The sequence below is a fragment of the Salvia splendens genome, chromosome 21 (genome assembly GCF_004379255.2).
Source record: "Salvia splendens isolate huo1 chromosome 21, SspV2, whole genome shotgun sequence".
NCBI classification, from domain to species: domain Eukaryota; kingdom Viridiplantae; phylum Streptophyta; class Magnoliopsida; order Lamiales; family Lamiaceae; genus Salvia; species Salvia splendens.
The window spans coordinates 8704839-8721359 of record NC_056052.1 but is presented as its reverse complement, the minus strand read 5'-3'; the positions used below and the strand labels follow the sequence as shown (position 1 = coordinate 8721359).

General features: G+C 39.6%; 2 protein-coding genes and 1 pseudogene across 3 annotated transcripts; 1 reads left to right on the top strand and 2 right to left on the bottom strand.

Annotated features, from left to right (window-relative positions):
* Positions 1 to 2887: 2887 nt before the first annotated feature.
* On the bottom strand, positions 2888 to 3655 carry LOC121785571 (auxin-repressed 12.5 kDa protein-like). Its single transcript, XM_042184029.1, has 3 exons — positions 3497 to 3655; positions 3211 to 3418; positions 2888 to 3102 (listed from the first exon to the last, which is right to left on the bottom strand). The coding sequence occupies exons 1-3, from the start codon at positions 3600 to 3602 to the stop codon at positions 3057 to 3059; spliced, it is 360 nt and encodes a 119-aa protein (XP_042039963.1). The 5' UTR covers positions 3603 to 3655; the 3' UTR covers positions 2888 to 3056.
* Positions 3656 to 8430: 4775 nt separating this feature from the next.
* LOC121785561 lies at positions 8431 to 10704 on the top strand (annotated as a pseudogene).
* Positions 10705 to 11023: 319 nt separating this feature from the next.
* On the bottom strand, positions 11024 to 12490 carry LOC121783663 (protein NUCLEAR FUSION DEFECTIVE 6, mitochondrial-like). Of its 2 annotated transcripts, none has more exons than XM_042181808.1 (3): positions 12276 to 12490; positions 12056 to 12180; positions 11024 to 11132 (listed from the first exon to the last, which is right to left on the bottom strand). In XM_042181808.1, exons 1-3 carry the CDS (start codon positions 12413 to 12415, stop codon positions 11125 to 11127), a joined length of 273 nt encoding a protein of 90 aa, XP_042037742.1. In that variant the 5' UTR covers positions 12416 to 12490; the 3' UTR covers positions 11024 to 11124. The 2 variants fall into 2 exon arrangements, with proteins under 2 accessions (XP_042037742.1, XP_042037741.1); XM_042181807.1 differs by lacking the exon at positions 11024 to 11132 and adding an exon at positions 11346 to 11694.
* Between the last annotated feature and the right edge of the window lie 4031 nt (positions 12491 to 16521).

Here is a 16521-nt window from a genome sequence, read left to right as displayed (position 1 = left end):
GGACAAAGGGAGTATATATAAGTGAGAATCACATTTAACGAACCTATTTAACTCATTTTTCTTTATATTTTTTAAAATTGTGTATATATAAGTGAGAATCACATTAACGAACCTATTTAACTCATTTTTCTTTATATTTTTTAAAATTGTGTCTTAGCTAATTTGTTTAACTCATTTTTCTTTATATTTCTTAAAACTTCTGTTCAAATTAAATATGTGCAAAGTGAAAGTCAGTTTCAATGATGCATTAAATGAAAACTGTGTAGGATTGTTGTAAATAATAGTATGTCAATGTGTCACATTGTGTATTGCATTATCATGATTAATCATGGAAGAGTCCACTGAACACCATCAGACCATCCACAACGCGTCTCGCGCCGGGCTCGCGTCTCGTCTCGGAGAGACGAGACCCCCGCGAGACGCATTGCAGCGGCCATCTCGTCTCCAGCTCGCGACCGTCTCGTCGCGTAGCTCGTCTCGGAGAGACACGAGACGAGCTGTCTCGCCACGCGCCCGAGACACGTGGCACGTCCCCATGCGTGCGTGACGCCCACCTCGCTGGCCCGCGAGTGGGCGTCGTCACTGATGACGCAATAATTCATTTTTTTTAAAAAAAAAAATCGATTTTTAATAAAAAAAATTTTTTTTTTCCAAACGTAATATTACCGTTAAATATTTATTTCATTTTTAAATTTTTAATTTTTTTACTCTATAAATAATTCTATTCATACTCAGTTCAAACACAAACCACATCTATTCCTCTCAAATCCTCTCTATCACCTCAATTTCCATCTTCAATCAACTCAAACAAATGGATCCTTTTGAGCAAATGCGCCAATTAATGGAACAATCACTCGAAGAAGATCGACGACGAAGAGGCGGAGGAAGCCGCACCACCCCCACGACGCTCCCGGAAGTACAATCAATCGGAACCGGGAGGAAGCCGCCGCACGGTTAGTACGGCGACTACTTCTGCGATAACCCGATTTGGGGAGATACCTATTTCCGTCGCCATTTCCGCATGCGGAAACCGCTATTTCTCCACATAGCGAATACTTTGGCGGCCAGGGAGGAGTTCTTCCGAGAAGGGTTCGACGCGGTCGGTCGTCCCAGCCACACGACGCTGCAGAAATGTACTGGCAGCCATCCGGCAGCTTGCGACTGGACAAACGGCCGACATATTCGACGAATACCTGCACATCGGAGACAGCATTGGGGCGCTTGTGCTTGCTCAACTTCTGCAGAGGCGTCCGGGCAGCCTTCAGTGACGAATTTCTCCCGGAGGCCACCACGGAGGATTGTCAGTTCCTCCTCAACCTGCACGAACAAGTGCACGGATTCCCCGGGATTGCCTTGGCAGTGTCGATTGCATGCACTGGCAATGGAAGAATTGCCCGGTGGCTTGGAGGGTTCCCTACACGAGCGGCCACCAAAGGCACCCACCCAACCGTTGTACTCGAGGCCGTTGCGACTACCGACTTTGGATCTTGGCACGCGTACTTCGGGGTCCCTGGCTCGAACAACGACGTAACGTGCTCCAACAGTCCGACCTCTTTACCGAAGTTTTGGATGGTAAAGTGCCGGCCATCAACTTCGTCGCCAACAACCGCGGTATAAAATGGGGTACTATCTCGCCGACGGCATCTACCCGAAGTGGCCGACCTTCGTGAAGACGTGCGCAGGCCAGCGAACCCAAAGCAGCTCTTTTTTGGCGCAGAAGCAGGGAGGCTGCGCGCAAGGATGTGGAGAGGGCGTTCGGGGTTCTCCAAGCGCGCTTCAACATCATCAAGCCCCGGCTCGTTCGTGGTTCATGGAGAGCATGGTCGACATCATGTATACGTGCATAATCTTGCACAACATGATTTGTCCGAGACGAAGGACCCGATGCCGGAAATTGGTTCGACCCCGAATCCCCCGGAAGCTCAACCGCAAGTAGTCCGCCGCGAAGTGGAGCGCATCCATCTATACAAGAACGGTTGGCTATTCGGGCAAGGACACGCGACTCTAGCGCCCACACCCAACTCCAAGAGGATCTAATTGAGCACATTTGGAAAAACTTTGGCGGAGAAGATTAAATTATGTCATTTTTATTTTTTTAGAATTTTAATTATGTCTTCGTTTTTTTAATGTTAAGTTGTAATATTGTTTTAATTTTAATAAAGTGTGTTTGTTTAAATTGAATTGGGTTTTAAAAAAAATTATAAATTAAATTGAATGAATAGTAATTAAGAGACGGTATAGAGACGGTTAAGAGACGGAGCGTTGCAGGTTCCGTCTCTTAGTTAAGAGATGGAGGAAAAAAGGACAGTGGGGCCCTCAAATAGTGCTCAAATAGTAGTTAAGAGACGGTTTAAGAGACGGTATAGAGACAGCGTTGTGGATGGCCTCAACTATATATCGCAATGTGGGTGTGGGCCATTTAAACCTCATCTTCTTGTCTGCTGTCAGTAGGCTTTCGCTGTCGTCGCCCTTATTTTAATTCAACATTACATTATTCTTGCAGAAAGTTATAATAACATTATCACATAATCGATATATTATTGGTATCCAATGAAAGTATAACTTGGACATACTAACAACCCCAAACTGTAGAGGGATGGATTGGAATCAGAATTTAAGTTGCATATTTAAAATTTTACTTGATAAATTAGAATTACTAATATCTCTATCACTGCTGGGGTGAATTGTACTAGCAAGCAATTACTTTTATTTGACGCATCTAATTTATGGGTCCCATCACTCGAATTTTTTTCTAAATCATTATCATCTTTGACTAATTTGGCCATTGAATTATTATTTTCTCTTGATTGACAGCTTTATCTTTGTTAGTGTAGGTTGTATAATCTCCCATTAAACATGTCATTGAGAAATTAAATACAACGTGACGCAGAGGAAACCTTGATTAGCATTAAGTAGCAGATCAGAAACTCAAACCATAATAAAGTTTGCTTTAATCAAACCATAATAACCAGAAAAGTAACCAAACCCCTCATACCCATAATACATACTACTTTTATATACATGCAACTCAAAACAAGTAAACTATTTAGATGCGTTCACACTTTCTCGTGGTGCTTGCTCCTCGTCTCCCCACTGTATAGCCTACAAAATTCAAGATAAATTCATATAATTAACATGTATAATAATAATAGTACACAAAAATCAAAATTTTTAGAAAAAACAAAAAAAAGGAGGTGCCAAAGTGATCACCAGTCATAAACGGTGGGGGAGTTGGGCTCGGGGCGGTCGAAGTAGTTAGCTCCGACGGTCTTGGTGGCGATGTTGCTGCCGGGATGGAAGACGCTCCGCCACACGTTGTCCTTCCTGACGGTGGTGGGCGACGGCGTCCCTGGTGTCACCGGGCTGGCCGGCATCGACAGAGATCGCTGGTACTTGCTGCTTCCCTCCACCCCAATATCTGATAATCTCGTCATCATATCACAAATTAATCCCCAAAAAATAAAATAAGATCACACGCAACAAGTAGTATGTATACCTTTGATGTTCAAGGGCTTGGTGTAGACCTTCTTCAGGTGTTTGAGGCCGCGCTCCGGCAGCGGCCCGGCCACCACATCATCCCAGAGATGATCCAAGAGCACCATTTTCTTGAATGATTTTGTGATGATGGGTGTATAAATACAAGGGTTTGAGGGTGCAAAATATCTATCCATTTCTATATTCCACCTTCTTTTCTCTATTTCCAGGATGGGATCCTCTATTGCATGGAGTAATTGTTTATTACTACATGGATATTATCGTCAGTCGACTAACTTATTAATACTCTACATAACTCAAATTTGTTAGTGAGTAAGGTACGTATAACGTATAATATGACAAATATAATGTCGTTGATAATGATATGTAATGTTATGGTAAGTTATACTATGAGGTATGTTATGAATTCTAATTTTATGTTAGCTAATGCACATTTTATTAGTCATTCGTCCCATAAATTAGTACTAACGTTTTGTTATCATTTCTAATACATAGTTTTTTTTTTCTTTAATTATCTCCACTTATTAATAATCTCGTTACACAGCTGAAAGCACATCATTTTTCCACTCCAACACACTCTACATATACCTCTAAAATCCCATATTTTTTACAATAAGGTACATGACATTTTCTCCACTTATAAACAAAAAATGTGTTACTTATGGTATGTATATAATAGTACTCTCCCCGTCCCGGACTACTCGAACGTTTACTTTTCGACACGGAGATTAAGGAATGATTATTTAGTGTTTTAAGTAGAATGGCTAATAAAGTTGGTGAATTTTAAGGTCATTTTTTTATCCAATATTTGCTTCCAATCCAAAATTAAAATTGAAACCCTATGAATCATCGTTCTTGTTCATCCAATATTTTGCTTCCAACCCAAAATTAAAACTGAAACTCTAAATTTGGGTCTTGAATCATCGTTCTTTTCTTGTTCATATTGTCTCCATAACTCTTCTCTCAATGGTGTCCGAGACAGAGACCATCGTTCCTGACACTCCCCTCTCCCGTTACCGCAGTCGTAGCCCTCCACTTAGATACCGTCATAACGTGAATCGATCTCTTTTCAGAAGAGCTATTGTAGCCCCAATTTCTGATTCTGAAAGTTTGAGGTCTGATCTAGGTGTTTCAGTGAATGAATCTGAAACGGTGGTGCAGGAGACGGTGTTTGACGACTCGCCGTTCTTCCGTCGTGGATTAATCGCGGATGGAAGATCGCGTAGACGGGGAGTGAGGTTGATCTAGGGTTTCAAGAGAGAGTTTTTTTTAGGATTTACAGATAGAGAGTTGCAAAGAGAGAGAACAGATACATTACAAATGAATTGAGGATGGTGGGGTTGGTGGAGTTGGTGGTTAATTAATAAATGTCATTAAATTAGCTTTAATTAAGTGTGATAAGAGAATTTTAATTTTTACTAAAAATGGAAAGAGTGCAGGTAACTTGGGACGCACAGAAAGGAAAATAGTGCAAGTAGTCCGGGACGGAGGGAGTATTACTCAAAGTAGTATCACAAGTATAACATTTTTTTTGGGATGAAAGAAATCTCAGATTTATAATAAAATGTAAGTGAAATTAAATTAATGAATATGAAGTTTGTTACTAAAAATAGCATATCATTCGTCCCCAAAAAATAGACTAGTTTTACCATTTTGAGTCGACCCTAAAATTAGACAGTCCAAATATAAAAAGTTTTAATCAAATATACACCACTAATAATGTGAACCACGTGATTACTAAAACTAATTCCATTACCTTTTCCCCATCTTTCTCTCTTACTTTTTTTAATAACTCTCTTACTTTACTTTAAATGGTATACATGTCCCCACCCATATTCTACTAACTTATTCCACTCATATTTTATTTAAAATTTATATATATAAGTGGGACATATATTCTACTAACTTTTTTACCTTTACTTTTCTTAATGTTTTGAAAACCCGCTTCGAAAAGAAATGGGAGTCCTATTCGCAAACGGAAGGAGTAAACATTTGCATGGATATGGGGTGGTGATTGTAAAAATGGAGTGGAATAAGAGAATCAGAAAAGAGGATAAGGATGAAGACTAATTAAAGTGGGCCCCGCCGAAAGGGCAAGACATAGCTATTACATGTGTCACCTTATCTACCGGCTTGTCCTTTACTCTGCCTACGTAGGGGCACCATCGTCATTATACTTTTGATATTTATCCACGCTTTATAGCGATATTATATCTGAAGTTTGAATTAATACTCTACATCACAAATGTCAAATAATGAGATTAGGCCTCTTGATTTAGAATTCTACATTATAAATAGTGAGTTGAATGGAATGTGGTTTTACTTATTACAATAATAAAAATAGAATAACATATTTATATGAATGAACGTATTAAAAAACCGAGACATCTATCAAATTAAAAATATTGATTTTGGGTCACACTGAACTTGGATAAATATATGAGCACGCCCATCGGTGCTCTTGCGCAATGACGGCGTCCGTGCCATCGGCGAGAGCAGACCCGTGCTCGCTGCTGTGCTCTTGCCAACGGCACGGCCCTGCTCGATGCATAGAGCACGTCCGTGTCAACGGCAAGAGCACGAGCAGCCGACGTGGCATGCTCTGATTGGCCGTTGATTTATTATTATTTTTATTATTTTTTAAAAAAAATTGAAAAATCTGAATAATTCAGATTTAATTTAAAAAATTCCCACTTCCTAATAAAATATATCCATTTTTTCACACTTAATTTATTTTTTCATTATTTTTACCCCAAAATTCATACTTTCATCTATAAATACTCTCATTTCAAACACAAAAAATGACACTATACCAAACAAGTCTCCCAATCTCAATTTTTATGATATTTTTTTCATTTTTAGGATTTTAATTATGTAATTTTTAATTTTTAGGATTTTAATTATTTAACCTTTAATTTTTTAGTAATTTGTAATAGTATTTCGCGTATTATTAATGCATTTAATATTGTGGAGATATTTTTAGTAATTGAAGTATTTAAATTAAATAATAAAATGATGGGACCCTTGAGCATACTCTTGTGGAAGAGCATGAATGTGAGTGTTGTGCTCTTGCAAAATGGGGGCAAATAAAAAATTAATAAAAATGGGTCTGGATCCATATCCATGCTCATTGGCCTAATTTAGAGCATCTCCAATGCATGGATGTCCCACTCGGACATCTACTAGGACTTCCCAAAAACACCTCCTGCCACGTCACTAGGACTTCCCCTGCACAATCCGCTCTTCACATCGCCCTTCCCACTAGGACTTCCCGCAATAAAAAAAATCACAAATAAAGCAATTTACGTTTACGGAAATAAAATTTCAATACGAATACGAACGAGAAAAATTAACAACTTCATTAAAAAAAACATACATGATTCGAAAAAAAAATTAACCACATCAACGCCAACCCCTCCGCGTCCAAACCTCTTCGATAATATATAGAGTTTTTTTATAAAAAAAATTATAACTCGGACGTCCGCGGAGGACGTCCGACCCACGCCACAATGGCGGACGTCCACCCGCCCGTCGCGCGGATATCCGAGGACATCCGACTTCCATACGGGACGTCCGTATCCAACTGTATGTGTTACAATGGCGGCCGTCCCGGTCGCCCGTCGCGGAAGTCCGACCGGACGTCCGCCATTGGAGATGCTCTTAGCCCCTAAGGGCACCCACAATGGGGCGCCCGATGGCGTCCATCGTCCTCGGGCACGGACGATGGCACCATGGTGGGTGCCTGCCATCGGGCGCGCCCGAAGCCCACGCCCGATACATCGTCCGCAGCGTATAGCGCGGACGATGGCCATCGTCCGCGCCATTGTGGGCGCGGCGGACGATGGCACGCATTTTACTTAAAAATTGCATTTGCCGGGGTTCAAACCCGAATCTATTGCTTGGAAGGCAATAATCCTAACCATTGGGCTACACACTAGTTGAGATATCTTGAAAACTAAATTGTTTTATACATTTATTAAGATAAAAATGTGATGAAAATTAATTTTTATAAAATGTATGTATTTTTATAACATGAATTTTTCTAATTTTAAATCCAATTACATTACTAATAATGTGACTCTACTCTTGACTAACTCATAAGCATATGAACATTAATTTTTATAAATGTATGAACATTAATTTTTATAAATGAAATAGAGTTTTTTCTCAATTTTTGTAGATATTTAAATTTTCTATAAATGAAATGAAATGAAAATAAAATTCATAGGGCCCGCCTTAGAGTACCCCATTGTAGGTAGGGGTAGGAGGATAAAACTGATAACATGACACGCCTTAGGCCATCCGCAATGGGCGGACGATGGCACGCCCGATGGCGCGCATCGTCCGCGCCATCGATCGTCCGCGCCCATTGCGGATACGGACGATAGGTCGCGGACGATCGTCGCGGCCGATACTAAGGGCGCGGAGGATGGCGCGCCCGATGCCTATCGTCCGCGCCATCGTCCGCCCCATTGTGGCGTACACGGACGATGGCTGCGGACGATAGGCATCGGGCGCGCCATCGTCCTCCCCATTGTGGCGTACACGGACGATAGGTCGCGGACGATGGCACGCGGTTTTTTTTGTAAGTTGAACGGTGTAACTTCTTTTTTTATTAATGTGTCCCCGTTTGTTATTTCGACCTTTTTATTTACTCGTTATTAATTGTTAGTTGAAAACATTTAAATCAATTAAACAAATAAATAAAATGATGATGTGGCGCGCCATAGGGCGCGCCTTAGGGCGCGCCTTAGGGCGCCCCACTGCAGGTGGGGAGGTAGGAGGATAAAACTGCTGACGTGGCGCGCCATAGAGCGCGCCTTAGGGCGCCTTAGGGCGCCCCATTGCTAATGCCCTTAGGGCGCCCCATTAGCCAAAAAAATAAAAATAAAAGGTCGTTTCGTAACGACGCAAGGTCGTTTCGTTTCCAATTTTCATTTCTTTTTCTATTTTAATAATTAGGTCTAGGGTTTCATTCGCACCTAAAATCGAAGCTAAAACCCCAAATCACACCTCATCACTCACGCTTACAAACTCAGTCTCCATGGCAGCCAAAGCGCCGTCGTTGAAACCTCAGCAGCAGGCGGTGGCTCGGCCGGTAGCAAGCCGGGGCTGCGCAAGCCGGTGTTCGTGAAGGTCGATTCTCTGGATCCGGGGACGAGTGGGCATACACTCGTCGTCAAAGTTCTGGAATCGACCACTGTTCTGAGTAAGAAGCCGCGGAATCCGACTTTTCGCGGGGCGCAGAATCAGAACACGAGGATCGCTGAATGCCTCATCGGAGACGAAACAGGGACGATTCTCTTCACCGCTCGCAACGATCAAGGTCTTTGTTTGATATAGCCTTCTACCTTGTTCTCTGTTCGTAATTGATGCGTAAATGTCTGTGATGTTTGTTTGAAGGTTTTGCGAATTTCCTGTGTGTGTATGTAGTGGAAAATGGGAATGGAATTGTGAAATTGTTGTTTCTTTTGTAGTTGATTGGGGAATTTGATCGGTTAGGGTTTTGTCAATTGTTTTGTTGACGGTTGGGTATCTGGAAATTGGAATGGAACTGTGATCGTGGTCTTCAGCTTGATAATAGTAGTAATTTGATAACGGTGGTTTCATTATAGGAGTATCATAACTTGATAAATCGAGGGACTATTTTCCAGTAAAAGTCAATGTTGCTACAGATAGAGCGCCTTTTGAAAAGTTTAAGAAGCTATTTTTGTCTGATTATTCAAACTTGTTTCTGTTATCATGGTTTTTCTCTTTTGTGGAATGTTTATTCGTTAACTTGATCACATTTTGTTGGATTTTGATCCCATAACTTAATTTAAACATTCTTTTCAACCTCAAAATCAATATCTGAGATTTATTCTGCATTTATGAAGTGGAAATTCTCAGTTGAGAGGCTTACTTTTACCTCATGACTGAGTCTGTGATGCTCATTGTTCAGGTCTTATTTTGGTTGTTAAAATTACCGTTCTTTGTCCTGCCAAGTGTTGCGTTTAGAGTAAGACTAATGCATTTACATTTTAGCCTTTTGTATTGTTAGGTACGGAGTACTAGTTTAAGCATTTTATTTATTTCTTTGTGGTTTTATTTTGGTATGTTGATATTGATTCTAGTGGCTAGGAAGCATTAATAGTTAATTGTGATACCTGTTTTGGCCAATTACTCGCACACTTTTGCTTCTTCTGCTATGTATTGCTCATTGCCTCAGCTTGGGAACTGTTGCTAGATATTAGGCATTGGGTCATGTGATGTTAGTGTGTAAATCTGCGCATGAATTCAAGTTGAATTGGAATCCTGCAGGATGTAGGACATACCTGCTTTTTATCTACTTTAAATATGACGGCCCTTATTCTATAAATCAAGATTAAGTGATGTCCGGGAAAGTTTGCGTTAGTGATACATTTACTTCCCGTCTGGTATGTTTCTAAATAGTCCTGAAAACAGCTCTGTCAGTCTTGGGTTGGATTCAATTCTGAACTTATTTCTTGCCTATCTAATTTAAATTGGCTTTTGTGCCTTCTATTTCTTAATGTATTTAAGATGATTGACCGTTTTCTTTTATTGTGGTTGCAATATACCAATTAAAATAAGCGGTTGCTAGTCTGTTAGTACTATAAATCATGTAAAAAAAGCTCTTCCTTGTTTTAACTTGCTGCAATATTTGTTGATGAAAAATGCTCAAATTATGATGCAGTTGAGATGATGAAGCCTAATAATACAGTGATACTTCGCAATGCAAAGATTGACATGTTTAAGGGTTCAATGAGGCTTGCTGTGGATAAGTGGGGTCGTGTTGAGGTCACCGAACCAGCAGAATTTGTGGTCAAAGAGGAAAACAACCTCTCCCTTGTCGAGTACGAGCTGGTCACCGTCGAAGAATCTTGATAAGTTTGGATTCCACCTTGTGGATATTTGGGCGGCAATTCATTTTGTCACTATTGGGTCCTTGGTATACATGTTCGCCTGGTTATTTTACTATCTTTTTTGCCACTAAGTTGGTCTGATTTATTTATGGCATTAATTTGATGTGGAGTGAACAATATGGTCCCTTGATTCTGCCATATAGGATCTCTCGTTCCCAAATGTGGAGTGAATTTCTGGGGTTTATTTTTATTTTTATTTTGAGCTCATATATTTTTATTGTGTCGTAAATATGAAGTGAGTGATGTAATGATGCTGTTGGTTAGTTCAACTATTGCTTGAAGCGTATATACAGCGCAAATTTTCATGTTTATTTTCCATTCATGAAGTTCCAAATGATCAAGCTTTTAATGTCAATCTGAAATGCGTTTAGAGAGGGGAGAAAGAGTTGAGCTATAATGATAATAGTGAAATAATGTCACAATACATTCAATCTGTTAGTTGATACATGCTCCAAACCCCTCAAACAAGAATTATAGATACCGAAGTGAGATCATATGTCGAAACATTTTTTTCAAAGGACGGGGAAAACACAATTTAGGAGTACCACTATACATCTTCTTGCACATTAATGAATGACAGAGAATGGAGAAGACGACTACAAGGATTATAAAAGAATAGCTTTAACGACGAAGCAGAAATGATGTCCCTTGAAGTAGTATTACATGTCCATTGACAACAATCACAAAACGCTGCCCATCTCAACAATCACCGATCTACAATACAGCATAAAGAAATTATAGAAACTAGTTTAGCCATTTGCTGCTAGATAACAAGCAAAACAACAATTGGGAGATTAAGACTGTGGTTTAAAGTGCCAGTTATCCTCAGAGGCTTATACAATACTATTATAGCTTAAACAAAAAGAGAGAATCAGAAAACCTTCAAGCATCAAATCAGCCAATGAGCAGGAATCATAACCCTGAACGAAAAAAAGGAAAGGCCGAGTCAAAGGTAATGCAGCATTGATTTCTTCTCTATTCCCTTATCACTATAATGTCAATCTTGAAGCAATACGAGAATAGAAGACGATATGTATGTCACACAAACAATCTGGAAACGACCATACTTTTACACAAAGAAAAGTTACAAACTTGAAGAATCTATGTTCGGCAACGAAATCAACTAAAACAGTTTCCTTTTTTTAACAGTTGATGAACTTATTCTATGCCAAAGAGGATCACTACTAAGAACTCTCTGCATAAGTCTACCTATTTGACAACGAAAATAAAACTTGGCTCGAACAATCCAATAGTCATCATACATCATCGTTGGTATCTGATGAACACAATGTATTAGTAGTAATAAATATCAACAAATTTCTCAAAATAATCATAACTGCAATCATCTATCCACAGAATCAAGATCTCAGATATATGATTAACAATCTAAAATTAACTGTCTACCAACAAACCTCTTAAGCTTATCTAAAAATCATCAATTCAGAAAGAATCACTAAAAACACTTCATGTATCATAGCTATAACCTAATTTTATCTTTATTTAAGGTAATGGCAGAATATCATAAGAGACTTCTATATTTCCCCTAAAATCATTCACTCACAGAAATGATAGGATGAAAAATGGCATAATTTGATTAATTTCTAATTACATAGCTAAAAAGGCGCAGTAGAACTGACCTTCAATGCTCCAACCGTGGCCGCGAGGCGCGACGGATAGCATAGAATTTAGGACGGCGGAGGCGGTGGCGGTGTGGTGCGGCAACATCGACATTACGCTAACACAACTCATCTCAACGGGAGACCTAAATTCGGAGTATAGTTAATCGGCAATCGATGAAGCGAGAATTGAGAATAGAATCGTTGAAAGGGGAAAAAAGCCCTAATGCGACAGTGAAACCTGAAAATGCGAGCGGAGAGCCTTTGCGATGGGACGCGAAATGGAGAGGGAGCGGCCCTAGGCTTGACGCCGGCGGATATAGTCGCGGAGGCGCTGCGCGCGGCCGAGCGAAAGGCTGATCTGGCGGCGAAGGCGGCCATGGTGTGCTTGTTGACTAGAGAGTGAGAGGGGTAGGGCTTTGGCTTGGGTTTTTAGGCGTTGATGACCAAATCTGGATTTCCAAATCATATTAAACCATTTTTTTTGCCGTCTAAGCAAAATTAACCAATTTTAAATATGAAAAGGTTTTATCAACTACTCGCTCTATCCGCCATTAAAAGTCTCATTTCATGACGGCACGAGTTTTCAAAAATATTAAGAAAAGTGAATGGAAAAATGTTAGTGGAATGGGTCCCACTTGTATATACTCTCTCTGTCCCATTAGAAATCATTTTTGTTTGTCCCATTAAAAATGAAACGTTTCTAACAATAGAAACAACATTCTCTCTACTTTTCCTTCTCTCTTACTTTACTCTCTCTTCATTAACTCACAAAACAACACTACATAAAATCTCGTGCCGAAAACCAAATGTTGCATATTTAATTGAACGGAGGGAGTATTACTTTTAAATGAAATGTGAGTGGAATGTAGGACCCTATTACCATTTATGTGTTAGGAATTCTTGTATTCATCTAATGAGCGCAGCGGAAATTGCAGACAAGAATAACAGATCTAGATTCATAATCATATTGCAAGTTGAGCACGTAACACACAACGGAACTAAATCTTACTTGTTGTGTTGTTCTCTTCTTCGATTGAATCCTGCAAGTTGAATCCACTACTATCGAGGTCCACGTGCAATCCAATCTGATGCAGGAACTATCCCGGTACAATTGCTCCGTAGAAGAAAGCTAGGAATTCTCTCTACAGAGCTTTACGTATTTTCTCTCTAATGTTACGCTATTTCTCATCACCCACAATGGAGAATAAATGACCATTATATAGACAAAGAGTCATTAGGGTTTCATGATTGTTGGGCTTATGGACTAAATATAATTGTAGCCCAACTATAATTATTTTATCCATATTAATCTAATCTAGCCCATATCCTTTCAATCTCCCACTTGGACTAGCATTAGATATAATACGCAGTTCCAACTTGTACCCTTGAGCGGATCAAAATACACTTATAGTGTGACCCTTTAGGCCCCCATTATCGACGACGATCTAATCGAAGTCTGCACAAAACTCCTAGACTGCGTTGGCAGCGTAGCTCGATATAACGGACGTTTACGTGAATTCGGTAAACAAGCCTTTACACAAAGTTATTAGTAATATCCTTTCATTCACGAACCACCCGATTGAGCCTAAGATTTGTCATGTGTCATCCAAATAGCTCAATCACTTTATCTCATCTTTATAAATGACCCATTCGATCATATTCAATTACTTTAATCGAATATATCTTTGCATTGGCCAATGACTTAATGGTCAAGTAATATAGAGAATTTGAGTGTTCTCTCGAAATTCTAATCGAGGAATGAATCTCATTCTTGGCTCAAACTACCATTTCCATTTATCTTATGATGTACCCAACACAAGTCCGTGTCTCAATCCTCCTTTGGGAGGAAAGCATTGGACAAGATCAAAGCACACCACTCAACAAACAAAATGTGTAATGACCTCAGATCCAAGGACTATTACATACTTCATGTACTAATAAACTGTAGACACTAACAAAACAGTTTAATAGTAGGTATACCAATACTCTCCAAAGTATACCATGTGTCATCACGAGTATCTAATATCTCATAGTTGTGAGAACAACTACATTCTCGAAGAATGTGATGCAAACCCCATGCTAACCTATAACATATCATCAATATCACATTCTTGATGATCATTGGTTAGTGCTATTTTAGAATTATACTATATCATTATTGTCTCACACCATTAACGACAGTCATAATTCAAGGGAACAAATATTTAGAATAAAATCAAACATTTAAAACAATTATTCCAATAAGTGCACAAAACCCATAGAAAATGAAATTTTCATATAATGTGATCAAGTAATATTGTCTCTACACAAAATGTTTCTAAGACATATAAAAACTGTAACTCCCATGATTCAAAAGCCATCTACCAAGATGCTTAACAACCTAAGCTCTCAAAGTGCTTGTTGTGTTTGCTATACATAACGGTTGGTGAAAGGATCAGCCAAATTATCATCAGTGGTACTCTTTCTAATTTTATGTCGCCTCTTTCAATTATTTCTCTGATCAGATGATATCTTCTGGGAACATGCTTGTTCCTGTTCGTAGCTCTGGGTTCTTTTGCTTGCGCAACAGCACCAGTGTTGTCACAATACAAAGGTATTGCACTATGGCACTCGGAATGACACCCAGTTCTTTAACGAACTCTAACAAAGCAACAGCTTCTTTGCAGCTTCAGATGCAGCAATATACTCGGCTTCGGTGTGGAATCGGCAGTTGTACCTTGTTTGGAACTATTCCAACTCACTGCTCCACCATTGAGGACAAAAACATATCCAGACTGAGACTTATAGTGTCATGTCTGTTTGGAAACTAGCATCAGTGTACCCAGTAACTGAAACTCTGGTTGTCCACCATAGACTAAGAAATATTCTTTAGTCCTTCTAAGGTACTTAAGAATAGTCTTAACATTTCCAATGTTCTCACCGGATTTGCTGAAATCTGCCTGTCATGCTAAGCGCATAGGCCACATCTGGCCTAGTAGAAATCATGGCATACATAATAGATCCTATAGCCGAAGCATACGGGATCCTTTTCATGTTGTCTCTTTCTTTGTCATTAGAAGACAATCCTTCTTTGACAATACAATGCCATGTCCCATAGGAAGAAAACCTTTCTTAGAATTCTCCATTGAGAATCGCCTTAGCAACTTGTCTATGTAAGTGGATTGTGATAATCCTAACATCCTATTTGGTCTATCTCGATAGATCTTAATTCAAGGATGTAGGAAGCATCACCCAGATCTTCATCATAAAGGAACTAGACAACATTCTTTCACGGATTGCATCATGAACGATCGCTTCCATAATCAAGATGTCATCAACATATATGATGAGGAAGACAACGTTTCCATTCATGCGCTTTACTAAAACACATGGGTCCTTTTTGCTTCTGACAAAACCAAACGATTTGATTGTTCTGTCAAAACAAATATTCTAACTCCTCGAAGCTTGCTTAAGTCCATAGATGGACTTCTTTAGCTTGCACACTGCATTCGCCTTTCTTTCGATACAAAACCTTCTGGCTGTGTCATATAGACATCGCCTTCTAATTCTCCATTGAGAAATGCGGTTTTGACATCCATTTGCCAAATGTCGAAATTGTAGTATGCAGCAATTGCAAGTAATATCCTAATGGACTTGATCTTAGCAACTGGCGAAAAGGTTTCATCATAGTCAATGCCTTCGCGCTGACTATAACCCTTTGCCACTAACCTAGCCTTGTAGGTTTGTACTTTGCCATCTGCATCTCTCTTCTTTTTGAAGATCCATTTGCAACCTATGGGGTAAACCCCATCTGGCAAGTCAACTAGTTCCCAGACTAAGTTGAAGTACATCGAGTCCATTTCAGATATCAAGGCTTCAAGCCACTTCTCTCGATCGGTGTCCGACACCGCCTCGGTATAGGTCTTAGGCTCATCATCATCTAAATCAACTTCATCATCTTGGTTCTCAACCATTAGATTCAGTCTCTCAGGTGCACGACGAATCCTTCTAGGCCTATTGAGTTGGTTTTCTTCTGGCTCGGGCTGTTCATTCTGATTGTGAGTAGGCCCAGGAATATCACTATGATCTTCTTGAGGTAGAGGTGATGCAACTATTGTATCATCTTGTATTTGATGCATCTCATTGTCTTGAGGAGGTTCTTCGAGAGTCCCTCTAAGGTCTCCTCTAATAGTATTTTCCCCTCCCAATAGATCATCAAAAACTCCCACTGAGTTATTGTTCAAACCATTTGACAATACATCATCCTCATTGTTAACTTGTGGTTCTTGAATTTCTTCAAGATCTACTGTATTTTGACCTTGTTCCTTGCAGACATAACTGTCTTCAAGGAACGTCACATTCCTTGATGTTATCACCTTGTGATTTTCAGGACAGTAGAAATCGTATCCCCTAGTTTGTTTAGGATATCCCACAAAGTAACACTTCTCACTTTTAGATTCCAACTTATCAGTCATTTGTTTCTTAACAAAAGCTGGACAACCCCA

What these genes read in the sequence shown, in the direction of transcription:
- LOC121785571 (XM_042184029.1), bottom strand. Translation starts at nt 3,602, where the DNA reads ATGGTGCTCTTGGATCATCTCTGGGATGATGTGGTGGCCGGGCCGCTG. An exon ending in CAAGCCCTTGAACATCAAAG is followed by an intron (nt 3,419 to 3,496) that starts GTATACATACTA and finishes CGAGATTATCAG; the next exon opens with ATATTGGGGTGGAGGGAAGC. An exon ending in TCCCCCACCGTTTATGACTG is followed by an intron (nt 3,103 to 3,210) that starts GTGATCACTTTG and finishes TGAATTTTGTAG; the next exon opens with GCTATACAGTGGGGAGACGA.
- LOC121783663 (XM_042181807.1), bottom strand. Translation starts at nt 12,415, where the DNA reads ATGGCCGCCTTCGCCGCCAGATCAGCCTTTCGCTCGGCCGCGCGCAGC. An exon ending in CTCTCCGCTCGCATTTTCAG is followed by an intron (nt 12,181 to 12,275) that starts GTTTCACTGTCG and finishes CTCCGAATTTAG; the next exon opens with GTCTCCCGTTGAGATGAGTT. An exon ending in CCACGGTTGGAGCATTGAAG is followed by an intron (nt 11,695 to 12,055) that starts GTCAGTTCTACT and finishes TGTGTTCATCAG; the next exon opens with ATACCAACGATGATGTATGA.